Source organism: Toxotes jaculatrix, chromosome 17 (genome assembly GCF_017976425.1).
Source record: "Toxotes jaculatrix isolate fToxJac2 chromosome 17, fToxJac2.pri, whole genome shotgun sequence".
NCBI classification, from domain to species: domain Eukaryota; kingdom Metazoa; phylum Chordata; class Actinopteri; family Toxotidae; genus Toxotes; species Toxotes jaculatrix.
Window position 1 is genome coordinate 12,341,248 of NC_054410.1, and position 20,971 is coordinate 12,362,218.

Sequence of the window (20,971 nt, forward strand, 5' to 3'; positions counted from 1 at the left end):
TTTCTCTGTGTGCACTAACACACTCCACACCCTCCCACCCCATCACCGCCCCTCCCACCCCCGTCCCCTCTTTCTCCCTTTCTCTCTGTGGACTGGACTGCCTTTTGTTCGCAGGGCCCTGAAACCCAAGCCGTTTCGGCCGGTAACATCTTTCACTCTCCAGGCCCCACTGGAGCATTAGCTGCAACTCGATATGGGTCTTTTCAAAGCCTCGTATTATTGGGTAAATATGGGTCACTTTGGACGGGCCCATTATGTCGCTTGGAGGGGAGTGGGAAAAGACGAGCGCAGGTGATGAAGACAACCGAATGACACAGTACGACAGTGTGCGTGTCAGAGTGCAATTGCCACAAGGGAGTATGACAGGGGTTTTCCATTAGTGTACACACTCAAAGTGGTGATATATGCTTTTTTTCCTCAGATGAACATCTCTTTCCCGTACCATAAACACTGGGCATGAATTCCTGTAAAAAAAAGAAAATCCTTTGGAATCAACAGCAGAATATTCTCAAAAGTCCTTGCATTATTTTTCAACCTCTACTCTTACCATCTGCTATTACCCCTCTCTTTCTAAAAACCATGTGCAGTTGGATCAAAACAGTTCAGAGCAAACAGCATTTTTCCACTTGGGTCTGGAACTCTTAATACCTGGGCAATGTCTCCTGCTAATGCTAATAACGGTCAGAGATATTCCTGACGGGACACTGAAAGTATTCCCCGCTCCTGCTGCCTGGAAAACACCGCAGAGCCCCATCTCTAATTCAAAGTGAAAAGATAAGTGGCGAAATGTTCCGGCGGATTCCGTGTGATTTCCAGCTGAGAATGTGTGGCTCCTCTTTGTGTTTGGATCGGCCATGCCTATGTGGAATGGAGGGTGTTTGGCTTCTTCAGGGAAATAGCTGCGAGGCTGGGACTCCGGAGGGAAAACAGTAGATATCAGACGGAGGTGCGGGCTGTGTTGGGCCTCTTGTCTAGACTCCACGTGTTGGCGGGAATTGGATTAAGAAGAGCTGTGGAAGCCCAGGCTTGATGGAAAAGAAAAGAAGCCTGTAATGCTACAATGGCTGTTTCAGCAAGCAGACACTTAATCAACATTCGTGCCGAACCACAGAGCAGACGCACAAGACAATGGAGAACTCTGAATCAGTCTTAAACAATGCTCACTGTAGAATTACTGTGTGTGGTTTGGCTGCTTTCATACATGAAGATTTTACATTCCTGTTCACCATGCAGCAAGTTCAAAGGCTGGCTCCTCCAGTGGAACAGAAAATTTGAGGTAATATCTGAATGACTGGGATTTTCTGAGAGAATCCATAAATTCTGAATACCTCTCACATTTCTCCTTCAAAACCTCAGCACAGACCTGAGACAGGGCTTCGGCTTGGCACCTGTCCGCTCTCACAACACCTACACTGATCCTGGGTCAGCCTTTGTTTTTACAACACTGATGATCAGAGGCTTTTTGGATTCAGCTTGTCATCAGCGTGATTCATGACCTGAACAGCATACGCTGACTTTCAGGCAGTTGAGGGAGATAAACTTTGTATTCTGGTGAATCCACACAGGAAGGAAAAAATGGCATCTACAAAGACAAATCAATAAATCTTACCCTACATGAGATTGCTCCAAGGACTGGAGCCTCATTAGCTATGTTTATTAAAGTGAAGGAGCTTAGACTGGTGTGTGGAGTGCACAAAGAGGGCAGCTAACATAGGCTATATCTGAACAGAGCCTGGGAGGCCAGTCATGAGGCTGCTGGATGGCAAAGTGAATGTCCGGAAGTCTTCCTTTAACGCTCTGCTCCGGCAGCGGTTGAAGATTCCTGGCCTGGGAATGATGGGGGCTGGAGGAGGGTGGGGGGGGGCTACACACCTGCCAGATGATTTGTCATTATAGAGGGGTCAGCACTCAGCTGTCACCCCCTAATCACCCATCCTACCCCTTAAGTCACCCCCCCCACACACACACACTCTCCTTCGCCCCCAAACTCCACTCCAGTCCTCTAAAAACACCCCCTGCATTCCTTAGCCAGCTCCGGTTTCACTCACAGCACTGCTGCCCCATCTGCCCCTCCTTTCCTAAACTCTACCCTGAGAGAAAATGTACCCCTGTGAGAGACACAGCACACTGAGCACATTGTGTGGATGTGCGATGTGTGCTTATGCCCCTGTGTGTGTGTCTACACAATTCATATGTGTGTGAATACATGTTTATCTAAGGGCAGAGCTGTTTGTATCGATACCGACGGCGAACTGATGGAGCAGAGTTTTACCAGTGGAGAATGTGTGAATTGGTCCAGGCTGCGGTCCAGAAACAAAACCCCCGCAGACAAGCCAAACACAGAGGACTCTCACAGGTATACTATATCTGTCAACAGCGGTCTTTCTTCACCATGGGTCATAGGTCACACTCTTTTCCACTGAATGCAGCTTCCTCTGGGATGTGCGAGTGTGTGAGACAGATCCTCAGCCATTAGCCTGTCCACTGTCCACCAGATTATCTCAAGTTGTACTGTGGAGGGGGGCACAGTGCGGTTACATCATATCTTCATGAGCCTACGGATCCCTTATCTGTTATCATGTGTCTTATCATCACCACCGACAGGCTGAGTCTGCCTCTCTGCATCCCAAAAGAGTGGACGACAGGGAGGAGGGTATCGCTAACACTTAGCAAAGGGGAGAACATGTTTAGAGTGTTAACAGAAGCTTTGGGTGACACTTGACATTAACATTTATAGAAATACATTCTCATGTGGAGTGACTGACGATCTGTAAGTTGTTCTCAAGAAGTCAGCTTGTTGGTATCAGTGATAATGACTGAGACGTACGCTTGTTTTGTGTTTCTGAAAGACAGAAGCGTCAAAGTGCCTACGATAAAGGCCTATTGTGCTACTTGCGCCTAAATTCAACTGCTTCTTGCTCCAAGTGTCACCTGTCACTACTCATCCTTGGCTCACGTGTGTCCTAGCCCTGCACCTCCTCTGTCTGACCTGATGGGGGCAGTAGAGGCTGGATGACTGGCTCGGCCACCGGCTTCACACCTAACCGCAGCAGCCATGGGGTTTGGAGAGACATCACACACCCTGCGAGCCACTTGATACAGAGAGCATCTTTCTTTCGTCTCCTGAGCTGCCACTTGATAACTCTGCCCCCTGGAGAGCTCAGAGGAAGGAGGAGGGGGGCAAACTGGACTGGAGAGGGAGGATAATGCCATGACATCAGTGTCATCGTTAACCAAATGGGGCCGTAAACAATGGAAGAACATATGCTTTCCAGTGAATGGCTGGTAGCAAAAGGCACACCCATACAAGCAAAGGAGCCTTGACAGTTAGATGTAACATTCTGAGAATAGAGAACCGATACAGAGGGGAAGAATAGAGTTTTCCCAGGGGGGATTTGCCTCCACAGGTATCGGTTACTGATGCACCTCAAGCCCTGAGGAGAGGCAAAGAGGATTTCAATTGGGGAGAAAGATGGGAAAAGAGAATTGAAGAGGAGGGGGGAGGCAAATAGGCAGGGAAAGGTACAGCAGGGGGAGGGTGATAATTCATACATCATAGTGGAGATGTACCTCCTACCATGAGGTGTGCGTGGCAAAGCCCCTCATGACAGGAGTTTGTTTTCTTTCTCCTGCTCTTAAGAGGGGAAAATGAGCCCGCTAATCCCCCTGTACATTGACAAGCCCTTTGCCCCAGGGGTGAAGAACGGGGGAGAAACAAGGAGTCATAGTCTGTTGGTGTTTGTGTGAAACACACACACACAAACTCAGTTTATGTGTATGCATGGTTACGAGCACGGTCTGGCTCAAAATCAAAGCATACAAACCTAGGCTGTGTGCGGCCGCTTTGCAAACCTCTACACAGATCGGCGTGTGTTAAAATTGTCAGGAGACATCACCTCACTGTTTGCTGGATGTTGACCCTGACGCTTCTAGGCTGTGACACAAATAAACCTGGAGGCAAGACAGGCTGTTATCCTCGGAGTTCCCTGCCCACTGGTGTCTCCTTCACTGGCAATGGCCTGGTTTAACCTGGCCGGAGTTCATCATAGGAGGAGACTGCTGGTCTGTCTGGCGCTCAGCCCACAGAGGAAAACAATAACACTAAAAGCAGACCTCTTTCAGATGACCAGAATACACATAAAACAAATGTACCTCCCGCTCTGTCATTCTGTAATGTTCCTTGTGTTTCTGCCCACCATTTGGGTCAGAAATGACTCAGAAGCCTCTAGTCAACTACAGAGTGTGCTTATTTTGACTCATACTTCAAGAGTAGATCAATATTTGCACAGATCTATGGGAGGGAAAACAATAGTGATCTGGCCTCTACCAGCTCTCTCTGTTAATGGTCTGTTTACTGAGACAGACGGGATAATGGCCTGGGTGGGGGCTGGAGGACAGTGGCCACGCTCCACTCTATTTCTGATCTAGTTAGTAACGAAGAAAGAAAGCACCTACAGTACAAGAAGCTGAGTATCAAAGCAAGGCGGTGGTTGTATGCTGTGAACGAAGACAGGGGATCCTGTTGACACAGACAGGTTTGCAAGTCAAATAGCTGGACTCAAGCCTGCACACTTTTATATTGCCTGCACTCTCTTTTGGCTATGCAAATTTTAAATCTGTGAGCCTGCACAGCTGCAGTCAAGCTTTTAGATCTAGGCTATGGAAACACTTAAATGGTCAGACAAGCGCTGCACTCAAGTCTATAGTTACTGGCCATGCTGGCTCTAGTAACACAAGACACTGCCACGCGCAATGAGTGTGTAGTGTGGAAGAATGGAGGATATCAGATATCTGAGAAACCAAGTTCAGCTTTAGGTCTTGGTTATGGTGGCAACCCCAAAGTATTTGAGGGAAAGCCCTATTGTTATGCAAGAGCCAAATAAACCATTTCCCATAAATGGTACTGTTTGGCGACATCACAGAATATTTTAATTGGCTGAATAAGAGCAAAATATGTGTCTTGAGACATTATCTAATAGTAGTAAAAGCAGATCAAAGACTACTGCTCTTGAGGGAGTTCATCTGAGGTCATGCTAACCGGCGCCTCAGTCTCTAGCTCATAACTTAAGCATCAAAGCTGTGTTTGTGTGAGAGAGAGTGCGTGAGTGCAGGACTATTTGAGGCCCAGAATACGAGACCCGTCTCTCTAAGGTGCCATCACTCTGCTCCCGTCAGTCTCAGCACTCTGACATCCCGGTGCTGCACCTCAGGTCCCCCCGCGGTCAGTGACCTCTGATCCCTAACCCCCAAGGCTCTTGCAGGCCCGTCAGGGCCATCAGATGGATATGTGCCCTGCAGGGATCAGAGAACCTGGGATACATGGAAAAGCTATTCATGGCTGTTTCTAGAGATTCCTCTGGAGTGGCTGTTCCCTGCATACTGAGTGAAAAAGAAGAATATCATGGCTGACTTGCACTTTCATCACAGAGTGAGAGGGGAAAGCAAGGGAAGGAAAGAATGATTTGTATGCAATTTAAACCTCATATACTCTAATTTAGTGATGGCAGAAATGGATTCAAGAGTACTCTATGGACCATGTTTAGTGGTCCTGCTAACTACAAGAGCCAAATCCAGGGTCACTGGTAGTGCTCTTGGCCAGCTAGGCCAGAGCTGGAAAGATGGAGAGCTGAGACCTGGAGTCAGGCCAACCCGGCAGGGAGAGGCTAGCAAAGCCGGCTGCCAGGAACTGAGGGCTGTGATGGCACCACTGACTATTCTGGATACCCCCCCACCCCACCCCACCCCATCCAAAGCACTTAACATGCAGCATAAGCCAACACACCAACAAACAAACAGATACACACACAATTCACATAAACACGCAGACACCAAGGGATGCTTGGAAAGCTAAAGAACACAGGCAGGAGGAGAGCATCACTCAGAGACCCATTAACCCCTGGCTCCCAACCAGAACAGTGAGCAGGCATCCTTTAAGTACACGTTAAACATAGCTACTCTATGTGTGTGAGCACAAGTGATTTATGTATTACTTCTGTGAGTCCATGTGTTTGTACTATGTCCATAAAAAGATTGAGTCATTTTAAATGAAGACTCAGGGGCAGTTCCAGGGGATGAAAACAACTGGTTGACCTCTGTGTTCGTAAAATAAGGTCACAGCAAACTACCTATCGCTATTTAACCCTTCAGCTAGTCTGTTTTGCTGAGGCCCAGTGCTCTGAGGACTACTTCCTCATGCAGAGAAACGTATACCCCAGGAGAGGAGCTCTAGACTAAACACTCTGCTCATTCAGCTGCTTCCCTTCACCCCACCGACAAGAGACGGATGCGTGACAAGCGCTCCCAACAGAAAACCTCACTTTTTCCACCAATTATAGAAAGAAATGCGGAGTGGGGGAGGAGGCAAAATTTCAAAATATTATACACACTGGCATTTGGCGAAGTACATTGAGCAACCTCTGTCAGAAAGAGATGGGCTAATTTCAGGGCGACCTGTGCCAACACAAACAACTATTCTGGCTAGCTTTCATTGTCAGCACTTGAGGTTTGAGTCGAATTTTTCAACGCTCCACAGCCAATTTCTCTTTCCCCTATTTTTTCCCCCATATGATTTGTCCTTGTCCAAGATCCCAGTCAGTCTTTCATCGCCTGCGCAGTCAGAGCTTAAAAAGTATTCTTGTAGAGAACAAACTCAGACCCAGATGCTCATCTACACACACACATAGACAAAAATAGAACATTAATTTTTCTTTCAGGTCATCAGTATGTGTCTACATGAGCTCATGTATATAAATCAACTTATTTTAACCATAATGCAGGCATGACTTCACTGGTGCAGTGTATTTTGATGTATGGAAGTGCCTCCATTCAGGTTATGTCCATCAGCAGGCACAGGAGCGGTGGGAGGAGGCGGGAGTTAAATCAGCTACCACTTCAGCCTCTGGCTGCTGTGTGTTGGGATTCATATCAGCCATATCAACATAAACATCATATGTTTCTGTTTGTGTCTGCAAAGCAGTATTTACTTCTACTTTGATTTTGTTTATTAAAGGTATTTACTGTTCAACATAAAAGTAAGGAGCCATGGCAGGACATGTGGCGTACGGGCTGTAGTGTTACATTCATAGTCTGCTCATAATTCTTACGGCTCACGCATGGTTCTGGGTATGTGCCAGTCAATGAGATGGACTGCACTATACTGCCATTATGGAAACCTCACGCAGTCAGGGTCCTGTCCTCTGTGGCAAATCATACACACCTATGAACATCAGGGGAGGAGCATTTGGTTGTGTGTGTGAAGGTGAGAAGCTGAATGGGCACTTTTGGAGGCCCCCACTGCCTGAACATGCAGCCTTTGCTCTGCTCCAGTATTGAGGCAGCTGTCTTTAATATAAGAGCTCAGCTCAGCCCATATTTATTCAGGTACAGCTGACAGAGAGAGAGAGACAGTGAAAGAGGCGTGGCCCTTCTTTTTCCTGGCAGCCGTGCAGCACTCCTGCGGTTTTTTGGGGGGCAAAGGGACAAGGCGAAAAAGACACAGACACTGAGACAGAGAGAGAAAGAGAGTGGTGTAGAAGAAAAGAGTGAGTTGAAATAAAAAGCATGGCTCCAGTCAGTCCTGTGTTGACTGGACATCCCATGCAAGAGACCAAACCCAGAGGCCCTGGGGCCACCAGGGAGGGGGTGTATGAGCTTAATTCTCCAGTCTCACTTGATGGCTCTGTCCAAGACAAATCACCAGTGGTGCTGCTGTCACAGTGGGCCTTGACCAAGACAAACAGCCTTGTTTCAAAATAAGTACCTGCCCCCTCGCAGCCCCTTTCACCTCATCCACACTCAGGCACATCCGTATCTCCTCGCACATTCAAGCATATTCCCTTCACAGGTCATAGGACTGGAGCTGTAGTCTAACGCTTTACACAGGGGACTCACTTTTCACCCTCTCAACGCTGTCCGCATTCTCTCCCCTCTGCACAATCACTTGTGAATATTTACCACATCACATAAATTCCACTGAGGCAAAAATGCTGAAACTGTAATAACAGGGGTGAATGTGAGTGTGTATGACACAAAACGTACAACAGCTTTAAGGGACACCGTCTGCGCACATGTGTACTTGCAAGTGCTTGATCGTCTGTGTACATATGAGCTTGCATGCACAAAACCTCAAACTTCGCTGAATCACAAACTGCCAACTGCACAGAAGTGTCAGCACAATTCCTTGCTTTTACTTAACAGCACATTGCATCTTGGGAGTTGTGGTTTGTCTGAACGGGCTTGTCTGTGTCGCTGCCTGCAGCCTGCACCAGTGGGACTGGTGTTCCTGAACTGAACCTCATTTATCTCCGTGGCAGAGCCCTTCCTCTCCAGCATTGGTCCTCCTGGACCCCTGAACTGCTGACACCGGGCCCCCCCCCCCCCCCCCCCCTCCCTCTTCTTCCTCTGTCCTCTGAGCTCCAGCATGCGGCAAAAATTGTGAGATGTGTTTCATCTGCATATTGATCAGGCTGGCCAAAAGAAGTAGGACCTCAGCACTTCACTGAATACATAATGTAAATAAGTGCCAGTTATTCTGCTTAAACTCTCCTGCAATCCTTTAAGGAAAACGTTTCACCTGAAGTAGGTGCTTTTCCATGTAATTAGGTAAATGTGATTGTACAACACAAATCAATAGCGCCTTTTATCTGAAAAATAAAGAAGAGTAAACCAGAAAATCCTTATCCTAAACATGCTGACATGATGTTCAGACCTGCACTTCTCAGCCAAATGAAGGTTACTGTCACGGTGAAGCAGCGCTGAAAGTCAATGAGCTCACCTAAAAAGAATATGACCCCGTTTTGCTCCTGTCACCCAATAAAAACAGGCCGCTCACAGTGTGTGGGCAGGCTTTAGTGCCAGCTAGTTGCAGTGCAGACGGCTGGGCGCTTGGCTGTCTGATGGATAGCTTACATTCGGTGAGGACTGGACCAATGGCGTCGTGGATTGATTGGCCCAAAGGGGCCGTCGGAGAAAGCACTTCCTGTGTGTGTTAATGGACGCTCCTGCAGAGGCACTGTGGCGGCTTGTGGCAGGGTGATGGCTGTTTCTCTCTCTCTCGCTCTCTCCCCCCTTCTCCGAGCCCTCCTCCCCTTCATTTGCTCTCACTCTCCCACTTAATCAGAGGAGAGTCAAGTGAGACGAGCCAGGCTTCCCAAGCAGACTGACTTTCTAACAGCTCTCTAACCCCACATCAAAAACTTTACAATACACCATAGCTAAGCAGAGAATAAAAAAACTCCATGACTGACTTTATGTGACCTGTCCCATAATTTCCTTTAACGTCCCACAAAAATGATATGGAACTGTAAGTTCATTAGGAAGGCCCCTGGAAAAACCTCTTGAATTTGGTACCAATTATAAGGAAAACTGAGACAGTACTCAGGTGGTATATTTCTAATTTGTTAAGTCTAATAATTTGCTAGTATAACCTAAAGAGTGTTCAAGTCAGTTTGCTGCAGGTCAGATGATCTCTTACTTAGTGTTTACTTGGGTTTAAATGGAGCCAGTCTTTCAGAAAAATTTCACTGGAAATCACCAACTACTTTAAAATTTGAAAGCGCTAACTAATTTCAACTGTCTCAGAACATTGTCTCTGTTTTTCTTGTAAGCTTCTTGGAACCAAATTACATAATTCATTCCAGTGAACTTCCAAAGAATTTATAAGGAAATAATGGTCCTGTCATTGGATATCACTTAGTCAATCAACTTGACAACTGAGCTAATCTCAGTGTTAAATTAAAACATAGCGTATGACCTGAAGGAACCAGATGTGCGGTCAAGATTGCATGTTAAGAAGTTTGTACCCGAGTCTACCCAGATGCTCCAATTCAGGCACTGGAGGTCCGTAGGTTTCAACTTGAAGAGGCTTGTAGTGGTACAGGACTTCCTCTATCTTGGGCACAGCCATGAGAGAGACTGTCTGACGCTGAAAGAAAAAAGGGAGACAACATTCAACACAGGACAATAATCTTCATTGTCTCTGTTTAGTATGTAGCGCAACACTGGAAACTGTGGCTATGGCATAATCAGGATGACACAAACAGAAAAACAGTTTGGAAAAAGATTAATGTCAATCAAACTGCAGCATTAACAAATACCAGTTCTTGACAGACTGGTTTGGAAATAGAAGTTTTGTCTGAAAACATTTTCACTTTCCCCAGGCATTGTTGGTTTGCCGGAGTAACCTAAAAGGGACAATGACTTAGTATGTTTGTGGTGGTCAACACATTGTTGGCAACTCAACAACTATTCCTGATGGAAATCTGAACAAGAAGAAATGAACGTTATCATCAGAAAGAAGAACTGTGGTCAGGTTGATGAGGAAATATAACTCCTGCTAACAGGAAGCAAACGTACTTTGGATCAAAAACGGCTATTGGCTATTTCCGTGAAACCACCAAAAGACAAATAATTTGAAAATGTATAGAATATTATTTGATAAAACTTAAATTTGGTAGGTAGTGTGTGTAGTATGTGTAAAAGAAATACTTTGTTTGTGTGTTTAGTTGTGATCATTTGAATTTTCCTTCCAATGGAATTACCTAACACCCGGGTGAATCTGAATGTCAGTTTTCAGCTTTGATCCAACATTACTTAAAGTTGAGATTTCAGTCAGGCTACTCCAGTTCCACATGCAGTTGACCACGGTGATCGAGTGAGAAATGTGATACTTCTTAAGGACACTGCAGAATTGCTCGATTTGGGGATCTGCCATCAAAAGGGGAATTTCCACACAGCGTCAGACCACAATGTTTTCTCCAGCATTAAAGTAATGAGGCTCAAAAGACAAGCCAGAGTCATGAAACAAACCTGGAATTAAAAAGATGATGTCTAAACAAACACGGACTATTTTAGAGAGTAGCAAAGGGAACTCAGAGGCAACGAGAAGATAAAAAGATAAGAGATACAGCAAAGAAACGAGCAGAGGGGGAGTATAAACAACAGAACACAGAGTGGAGCTGATCAAAACCAAACTAAACGAGTAACATGTGCCCCGCGGCCTCAGACTGCCTGCCCTCACACATGCTTTGGCCCATGTGAGCGCACACACAGGGAAATAAAGCAACCAAAGCTGAGCTGGAAGTTAAAAAAGCACAAGTGATGCACACTGAGATTGCAATGGATGCAGAGTTTCTTAGCCAAACACAACATGGTGGTAACTGTCCGAAACAGGCCTAAGAGCAGGACAGTCAGAAAGACAAAAGAAAACGTGCAAAGACACATATAAAACAAAGAAAACATATACTATTCATTTAGCATGTTATATATCATCAATATGTTGTGATTCATTCCAGGATTTATTTTGTGGTTAAATGTTGTAACTTTTTTCTACACTTCTCTCCCTTATTGTAATGTTAATCAAGGAGCAGGATTGGCTTTTTATACAATTGTAGCAACAACGTACTAAAGTACCTTGATATGTCTGGTATTTAATTGACTTTATTAGCTAAAAAATTAAAAACTAAAACATTCCTGACTATGTATTTTATCCTTAAGAAGTTTCACTGGGGCTCACAAAATGCAATATATCACAATATATCTCAATATTGCAATACAAAACTACATATACTGTGATTTCCCAGAATGACTTTCAGAAACCTTAACAGTACAAGCCTGAACTTGTTGTATTTAGCAGTGGTTTATACATGCAGGTGGGGGGAGCTGCAGGGATAGTAACGGTAGCAGTATAGTCACAGTAAGAGAGTGGGGTTTTTTTTCCAGCGAACACATAATGAAAGTTGAATGTCTACACAAAACACAACATGCCCTCTTGCTGCATTTCCTTCCACTTATGAAACTGCAGTAAGTGGAATAACAGGTGTTGTTCTTTTCCATGTCTCATTTCTTTTTAATTGATAAATTCAAGTTTTCTATCAAATCATTTACATAAACTGTTACTCCTTGACTGTAAGGATGCCAAAATTTGACATTTATCCATGTTTGGTCATTTATTGTATACAAAGCAGTAAGAAAAAAAACAACAATAAATAATGGATACAGTATTTTAGCCCACTGCTCGTTTCTGAATGCCCAGTTTCCCTTAAAAAAGAAAATACTTGACAGACACTTCTCGACCTTTAACCCCAGGGTGCCAGTGATTCCCTATCCCATCCCATCCATTCATCCAACACAGTGGAGCCCCACCACAGGCTAATGAAACCCAGACCAACTAACCCATACCCGGTCACTCTCCCTCTCTTTCGCACTCCTTTAGCCTCTCCATCCATCTTCTTTCAGACTTTCAGCACTGTTTAACTCCCCTACTGCGCCAATCAAAGAGACGCACGGGGCCGAGGGGGTGGAGGGGGAAGCAGAAGAAAAGTGTACGATGGCGGTGGAGGTGGAGAAAGAGAGCCGCAAATTGGGAGTTGCAGATTGCTACGGGGCAGTGAATCAGATTTTTAAGCGACAGACAGAACAGAGGCAACCTTCAGACTAGAGAAACCTTCGGTTACATTCCTTTGCAAGGGCACCTTGAAAACTGGCAGACACACATCAGCACAAACAAACACAGCATATGACATGCACACATAAGACCAGGTTTGGTTCTATATATTGGTTCTATATATTTGGTTCTATATATTGGTTCAATATATTTACAAAAAATGTACAAAGTAAACATTTGTAGCACATCTAAACTGCTTTCATACAAGACAATCTGTCTGACTGTCCATCCAACGCTGAGCCGTTTCCTCTCAGACCCGCTCTGTCCTCCACTCCTCCTAATAACACTGCTGAAACTTTCAATCATGAACTCATCACATCCTATTAAAAGATTGTGTGAGTTACGGCATATGAATGTTGTTTTCCAAATGCTCTGGTGAAAGAAAGCAACAGAAGAGGAGAGAGTGCAGACCCCCAGCCAGGCCCAGCACGGCAGAAATGGCTGAGGGAACAGGGGCCACTGGAACAACACGACTGAAAGAGCCAACATAAACATCTGCTTTTAACATCATGGAGGCCCATCTTACTACCTATGCAACATTATGTGTGCCCTCATGATGCTTTAAAGTTTGTGTATAACTGGTATTTAAGACTCTTTTAATACCCCTGCGACACTAAAATGAAACTCTGGGGGCCATCAATCTTAATAAAACCGCAGGGGAGGATGATTTAAGGAAATCACCATTGTGCCAGAGGGAGTATTTCTCCTCCTGCTCCTCTGATCCTCCTACATCTACCTCAGATATAGACAGAGTTCTACTGATCAGGTAATACCAGCTTCAACTTTTAGGAGTGGAGCCATTTTAAAAGGTCAAGTAAAGCAGTCACTGGTGCCAATCCTTGTGTTGGTGGAGGGGACAGGTGTGCTGGCTTGGAAAACCGTTAAACATTCTACGCCTCTTGGAGGGTAGAATTCAGCTCGTGATATCCTGTCACATTACTCTTTCTTAACTCCGTGGTCTGCGTTAACTGTACCATCTGGGAAAGCAACAGGGTTAGCCCGCCTGACAGAGTGATGCGGCCGACATTCATGTGACTTTTATGGGACAGGGATCTCATAAAAGTCACATTACTTTTAAGGTATGAGAGGACTGCCTCTAAGGCGCAGCACTGACTGCGAAGGTCTACATTAATTATATTAGATGTTTGGGTATCTGCTATGGGGGCTCCTTAATTTTGGAAAAATGTAATTGACACAATTTTTTTGCAGTCATTGCTTAAAACTCACTTTCACACATTTTTTATGCAACAAATTATTCTTATCTAGCAACAGGCTCTGTAGCTGCCTGATTTGTCTACACTACTTCTATGATTTGCCATTTCTGTTTTTAAATTTTGTCTTATTTAACGACTAGTCAATAGCTCAAATTGCAGTTCAGCACTAAGAATGCCACCAGGAACATGTGCCACGCACGCACGCACGCACACACACACAGACATACATACACACACTGCACAATCATCAGCACTCTCCATGCCGCCCATCTCTCCCCTGACTTTGCAGCTCAGCAGGACACATCAAGGTCGCCTGGAGACTAACCTCTCCATCAGCACCTCTCCACCATGTCAACAGAAACACACACACAAGACCACATACACTGCCTTGGTTACCGAGGGTTTGGGGAGCCACGGCTATGTTAAGCAGAGCTCCAGAGGCAGGTGGCCCCATTCGCTAGTGCACATAGTGATAATGAGAACAATGGTAAAGGGAAACAGTGGTCAGCATTGTATAGGGGATGAAATTAATAAGCCTAGTTAGGGGCCAGCCTAGTGCCATGCCATCCTCAGCCCTCACTTCCACCTTGTGCCCTGGCACTGCCAGTGCTTCTGTATGGATAAAGAGCTTTGGGCTACCCACCGGCCCACTGAGCAGCAAGTAGCAAGTGTAAAAGCTGCTGCCCACATAGTGCCTCCCCTCGCCTTAAAAGTTTAAATATAACTGCCTGACCAGTGGCAGCTGCCCCAGCGCAAAGCCCCTAAAGCTGACAACTCCTTTTTCCGCTGGACTGGGCTAGGCCGGTTTGCCCATGGGCAAGGGTTGTTGAGGCCAACTTAAACAGGGCCAAGCCTGGGGCAGGGGCAGAGGTGTGAATGCCCACATGTGCTGGTGCCAATCAGTGCTGATGGTTCCCTTTACCGCCTAAGCTAACCCCCGCTCCTGCAGCTATCAACCTGCATGCCAACAATCCAGTAAAAAAGGAAAAGGCCAAAAGGCAAGGGTTGAGCATTCTCTCACATAAAACTAGCAGTCTATGGTTTGCGCATGCTCTATGTGTTAAATTTTTATTTATTCATTTACTTTTTATTTCAGTATTTTTCATGTAAACAACAACAACACAAATATTGATGCCTGTTGCTGTTTGTCTTAGGAGCGTGAATAAGAGAATTGAAAATAACACTGAAGATCATGGCAGAGTGAGTGGGGGTTGCAGGGAGTATGTAGCGACAAACTCCCAGGCAAAACTGGTTAGGCCAGTCTGTCAGAATAAAAGTGCCTGTGCTTATGAGTACGTCTACCGAGCAGAGGTCACTGTAGAGGACAACTTAACCAAGTAAAACATACCTGAGCAAACAAGTTCACTGCATGAGTGTATGAGTGTGTGAGTATGTGTACTTGTGCTTGTGTTTTCTATGGTAGTCAAATTCCACTGCCTACGTGTAGAATGGAATAAAGCCAGAGAGAATCCGGGGTTATTTCAGTCGGCTACACATCTATGTTTAGGGATAAACTTTCCACCCACATTTGGCTCATTGTGTGTGCGAGTTGCACTTTGTTTTTGTGTGCGTGTGTGCCTCCCGCTTTCATTAGGTGCCCATGCCGGCCTCGTCAGGTATGTCAGCTGCTCTGTCGCCTGTGAGGAGTGGATTGGGCCCCAGCAGTGCTGGAACCTGGGACCTTTCATTTAAGATGGCGCTGAAAGCTGTCCCAAGGTGGAGAGATTCCCCATCGGTCAACTGCTTTCAGGAATGGGACACTATAGCAGCTGAGGACAATCCCTAACCTCACTTAGACTGGAAAACACAATGACTTTATGGGCACAAACAAAGGCAACATGCTAAAATATAATCAAAAACAACAACCACAAAAAACAACAACAATTACTCATACAACGCTTAAACAAGAAGCAATTTATATGCTGATAACCGTCAACTCATGTCTATGTTTTGTCAGAGCAGGTGCCAAGAATGATGACTCTTGTCATCATGTTTGGCACTGGGGCTGGTCTTATGTGTCAGACATCAACAAGCAACCTGTTTAAACAGCCAATAGTTGCCTCCCTCCCACACAGAGAGCCTCTTTTGATATTAGCGGACATCTATTTTAAAAAGACACTTTATTCTTCAAAGGATGTTTACTCAGACTGGGTAAAGGGAGTGTGTATGCGCATGCACCCGCACACGGGTATGTGTGTGTCTTAGTTCAATAGAGTGCCTACAAAGTGAGGGATTAGCGAGTGATTTCAGACCATTCCTGAGGCAAGACCAGGCCCATCCCACCTCACATCACACCTGGACCGAGACTACTTTCCCTCGGGATCAGCTAACTTCCTCAAGCATCCATTTGACTGCATGTTAACACACAACCAGGATAAGCAGGGGCAGATTTAAAGTCCCCTTTACCCACTCCTGGAAAATCACCCAGGCTAAGAACAGTGCCAGCATGGCTGAGATGTCCCCTTACATGTTCCAAGTAAACAACATGACACAACTAGATGCAACATTAGATCACTCTTTAAATAAAGACCGGAGCCATTGGGAAGCTGAGAAAGAATTGGCATCCTCACGTTCCACAGATCGGACAGCTCAAAGACAGGCAGATATGTCATTCCACCAGTGACGGCTCACCTTGGCCTGGGGTGAAGCAGCTGGCTCAAGTGCTGGGGGGGCCGATGGTGGTGGTAGAGGGGTGGTGTGGGGGAAGGGAGGTGAGGGGAACAGTGAATTTCTGCTTTTGTGACTGGTGAACTTGCGCATCACCAAAAACATCCAGGTGAAAAAACAAGGGGACACAAATCAGCTCTCTCCAATTCATCACTGTTACAATCTATTAAATATTTCTCCTTTGTGAATGCGTTTCACATGAGAGTATTGATACTGGGGCTTCTATTAACAGTTGCTTTATTGATTGAGCTTCGTTTTCCAGAGCTCAAGGAAACATCGTCAAACTTCTTGTTTTCTCTTACCAATAGTCAAAGACCTAAAAATATTATGTTGACAAGTGTATAAAATAGAGAAAAGGACGAGAACCTCACAACATGGAGTCTGTGGATGTTTGGCCTTCTTGCTTGATAAATGACTCAAGTGGCTGATCATCAGAGTTGTTGTCTATCAATCTTATACTTTGATTGAAAAGTCAAATAACTGACTAAACGTTACATTGCACTAATTGATGTCGCTGTCACTAAAGAGAGCAGCACAAACCAGCTTAACTATAAAGGAATATCATACGAATGTGCCCCAGATTTAGAAATGTGTTTTTACATTTGCCTCCCTTAATTTCTGCTGAAGAAAAACTGAAAGCCTGCTTGGAACAAGGGACCACAACCTAGCAGATAAATGAATTCCAGCAATCTGCAGGAATCCACCGCTCTGTGCTGAAACCCCACCAAGTCAAACAGAAGTCATTCTTATGGACTCTGAGGTGAAGGGAAATCCAAACCCACACGTTCCCCTGACTCAAGTCTCTCAGTCCAACACAGCAGATGCATGGTGAGAGCTCTGCTCCACCAACAGGAGCTCGGGGACGGGAGGATGAAGAGAAATGGGAAGAAAGAAGCAAGGAAAAACAGCCGCAGAAGAAGCCAAGAGCAACATAATCATGCTGTTTCTCTCTCCATCAGCAAGTTTAACTTCATGTTGTATATCAAGGGGGTGAGACTCAGTGTACCACATCTTCCATTTGGATCAACTCAATGCTTTTAGACTGGTGGTGGATGAGCCAGTTGCCTCTTTGGGGTTGAATAAGTAAATTAAAACTTTTTGTAAAGTTTCACTGATTATTACTGCATTTTATTATTTCACCGAGAACTTTCGAGAGAGCTACACCAGTGAAAAACACATTAAAATGGGCAGAACAGCTGAACAAAGATGGCAAAAGAGTGAGATTCTGGCTGTACCTGAGTATGTCAAAACCTAGCTACAGCTTTAACCTAGGTGAGTACTGAGCAGATATCTCTCTCATGCACCACTGAACTGTGGGAAGACAACCATGTCTCATGAGGGCTGATGGGGAGGGGGTGGGGGTGATGACACAGCCTATCTCATCACAGTAAAATGAAAATAAACGACTGTAAACCTGAACGACAGCCAAATGGAAGGTCTCTCTAGACATGATGAGCACAAAGCTACAAGCCCAGAGCGACCAGAGCCCTGAGCCCACATCCTCTCTCTGTGGGTCGCACCGCTCACCCAGAGGTTTATGATGACATGACTGAAGGGATGACGACCTGTTTCCACACTGAAGAAGAATCAGATGCAGACCAATATCCACCCTTTGAGGGTCTGGAGTGTGAACACCACTCTACTGTTAACAAATCCTCCACATCAAGTTTAAATTAGAACTGAACTCATACTATGACCTTAACTATTCAGACCCACCTAACCACAGGTGGATACAAATACCATACCATGCGACCTTAACCTGAATGGGCTCATTGTAAATATAGAAGCCATTTGTTATTTATTGTATGTATAGCTTCTTCAAGGTTTTGTGTTTCACTGACTTCACCCTGCTTTTACCTGTAACAGCAAAGCCCAGCCTGACTCATGCATACTAAGGTTGTGTTCAGAGGAAAATTACAGAATTCCTGTTTACACATACAGACTCCAGCAAAGGAGATCCAACAGAATGCCATACACTGGGAACTTCGAAAAAATGCTGCCAATGCCCACCGTGACTCGAGATTCAAAAATGGACTACCTCGTTGTTGCCTAACGATTAAGGTGAATACTGTGTAACCACATCTCTGTGGTTCGCCTCCTGACCAGGGAGACAAAAAAGCAAAAATGCCAAAAATAATAATTTAAAAAGTAAAAAAAAAAAAAAAAAAAAAGATCAAAAGTCGCATTATGTCACAACATGGGAAAGTTGAGAGAATTTCAGTTTTATTCCAATCACATTTGTTTTGATTCCTACAGGAAACTGAAGCACATAAAAGTACAGTCAACAGCTTCTCAGCTGTCTCTTATCAGAGACAGCTGAGAGATACTGAGGCTTGAATAAGAAAAACAATTCATAAAATCAATGTTGTGACAATTCATGGAGGCAAGTTTTATGCGGGAATGTTAACGTGTTAAAGTGGCAATTTGCACTCACCATATGGATTCCAGTTGAAAATATATTAGTAGGTTTGATCGCCTGCTTCTGCTGTTCTATCTCGGTCTCCAGCTGGGCAGCACGGACCTTGTGTTGGGCAAGCAAGATGGTGGCAGGAAGTTTAGACTGCTCCTGGAGAAACAAATGGGATTTGGGATTTTATGAGAAAGTTAATCTTGGTGTGTGTGAGTTACATGCAACAAAGTGCTTTATCGGGAACTTTTCTAAAAAGCAAAAACAGCTGACACTCGTATATTTTGAGTCCCTTTTCACATGTAGCTGTTGTATGTTGAGGACAGATGAAAGTACAAGCAGTCAGCCCCCCGCCCCATGCATCCCAGATATTTCTGTCTAACTGGTGCTTTCAGGCTAGCTGCCACATTATTGATGCAAGCCATATTAACAAAACTGTGGCACTGCAGGGGACGCTGCTTCAAGTGCACTGCACCGCCTTCACCTCCATTAAATGCAAGGTCGGACGTTTCACTTTCTCCAGTGGAGTGTTGCCAAGCGCAGAGGTTTAAGAACACAAGCTTGGACATGTTGTACGCTGAAGAGGTAGGACATTTTTGATAGGGTGGACAGCAATGGTAGGACGGTCTAGAGCTGTCTTAGCATTTAACAATGAACCAAAAGTGATTTAATGGCTAACGCTAACACTAATAAGTCCTGCTCTGACAGGAAAAACTGACCACTTACTTATGAGGGTTACACTTAGCGTGCAGAGGCACTTGGGTAAACTTGCACACTTTATTTGGGTGACATCAGATGGCTAATGTGTCTCACACAGATCTTGAGAGAAAAAAAAGTTAATAAATTCAAGAGAAAAATGTGCCTGCAGACAAATAATATAAATTCAATGTTTACATTTCATTACAACAATAATCAAGAAGAGTGTTCCAAGTAAAATACATGTTAAATACATGTGTTGGCATATGCTTGTAGGCTCATGTGAGAACAGTGAGCTTTCTGGCCACAGGGATGTACAGATGTCAGAACTCAGGAGAGTGCCCCCAGGGGGGTGAGAGCTGATCTCATCTGCCTACAGTCAACAGGCCCTGTGCCTTAAACAAACAAACACACAGCTTAGCCTGCTATCTGTGATGGTCCTTCAGCAGTCCGCTCTGCAGGAACAATCACTTCCAAAGACCGCAGCTCAACACAATGGAGCCAAGAGGCTTTGGAATCACAGAATGAGAACAATGTAGCCCGCAGCACAATGGCTGGTAATAAGCTCTTAATGATCTCACAGCCATGGACCCTCAGGCTGAGGGTGTGTGTGCAAGTGTGTTTGTGTGTATGTGACAGGCATCTATCATAATGCAACTTGCCCTCTGCTTGTCTTTGTGCATCGCTAGACTCTTCATTCTGTGGACATGTACATGCAACATGTGTGTTTCTCACCAGTTCATCCAGCAGAGCCTGCTTGTTCTTCTTCTTGGCCTGGAGCTGCCTCTGCTCCTCCTGCAGTGCCTCCAGTCTCCGCTGCTCATTTCCCTGCTGCTCCAGCAACAGAAGCTCCTCCAGCTCCTCCTGTTCTCGGGTCTGAGGAGGACATGGGTTAGCAAGAGAAAAAGTATGTTGTAAAAGAGCATGCTGTAGTGTGGTTGACCTGTAGGCCTTCTACATGTGTGGGAAAATACACTTGGTACTTACAAGTGTAGCCTTATTCCTCTGGATGAGATCTCTGTTCTCCCTCTGGTACTGCTCCATCCTCAGCTTGGTATTCTCCACGTCAACGTTGTTTGTCAGGTTATACACTACATAGAAGTGACACAAATCACCTTTAATTTCTTCAGCCCAAGAGACCCCTCAGTGTACATCATCACAAACTCATGCAGTGCAGGCAAGCGCTGTTCAAAAACCCACGATACAGTTATTTTAAATTCTAGTCAACACCCAAAGAGTTCCAAAGATAACAAAATATTTCCTGCTGAAATACCGAGAAAAGCATAAAAAATTATGTTCAACACATGTATACTTTTCTGTTTGATGGAATGGTGTAGCCTTAAAAACGGCATCTGGTGATTCCATATTTCTCTAAACTTAAGTGAGACAGATCTTCTGTGGTGCACTAAGGGGAAATCTGAGGAGAAAATGTGTTGTTTTAAAGGTTAAAAATGGACAAGCTGGTCAACTTTGAATGACCACATAATATCACTAGTGTAAATCCTTGCACCAAACCTATAACCTTGATCACAGGAGCTGTTTTGC

At 45.0% G+C, this 20,971-nt stretch overlaps 1 protein-coding gene across 1 annotated transcript in view; it reads right to left on the minus strand.

Annotated features, from left to right (window-relative positions):
- The window catches only part of mnat1 (MNAT1 component of CDK activating kinase), a 30,487-nt gene that overhangs the window by 2,358 nt on the left and 7,158 nt on the right, over positions 1-20,971 (minus strand). The window contains exons 4-7 of the mRNA XM_041061486.1: positions 20,414-20,517; positions 20,162-20,302; positions 18,758-18,889; positions 9,801-9,922 (exon numbers count right to left, since the gene is read on the minus strand). Coding sequence (XP_040917420.1) covers positions 9,801-9,922; positions 18,758-18,889; positions 20,162-20,302; positions 20,414-20,517 — 499 coding nt within the window. The remainder of the gene's footprint in view (positions 1-9,800; positions 9,923-18,757; positions 18,890-20,161; positions 20,303-20,413; positions 20,518-20,971) is intronic.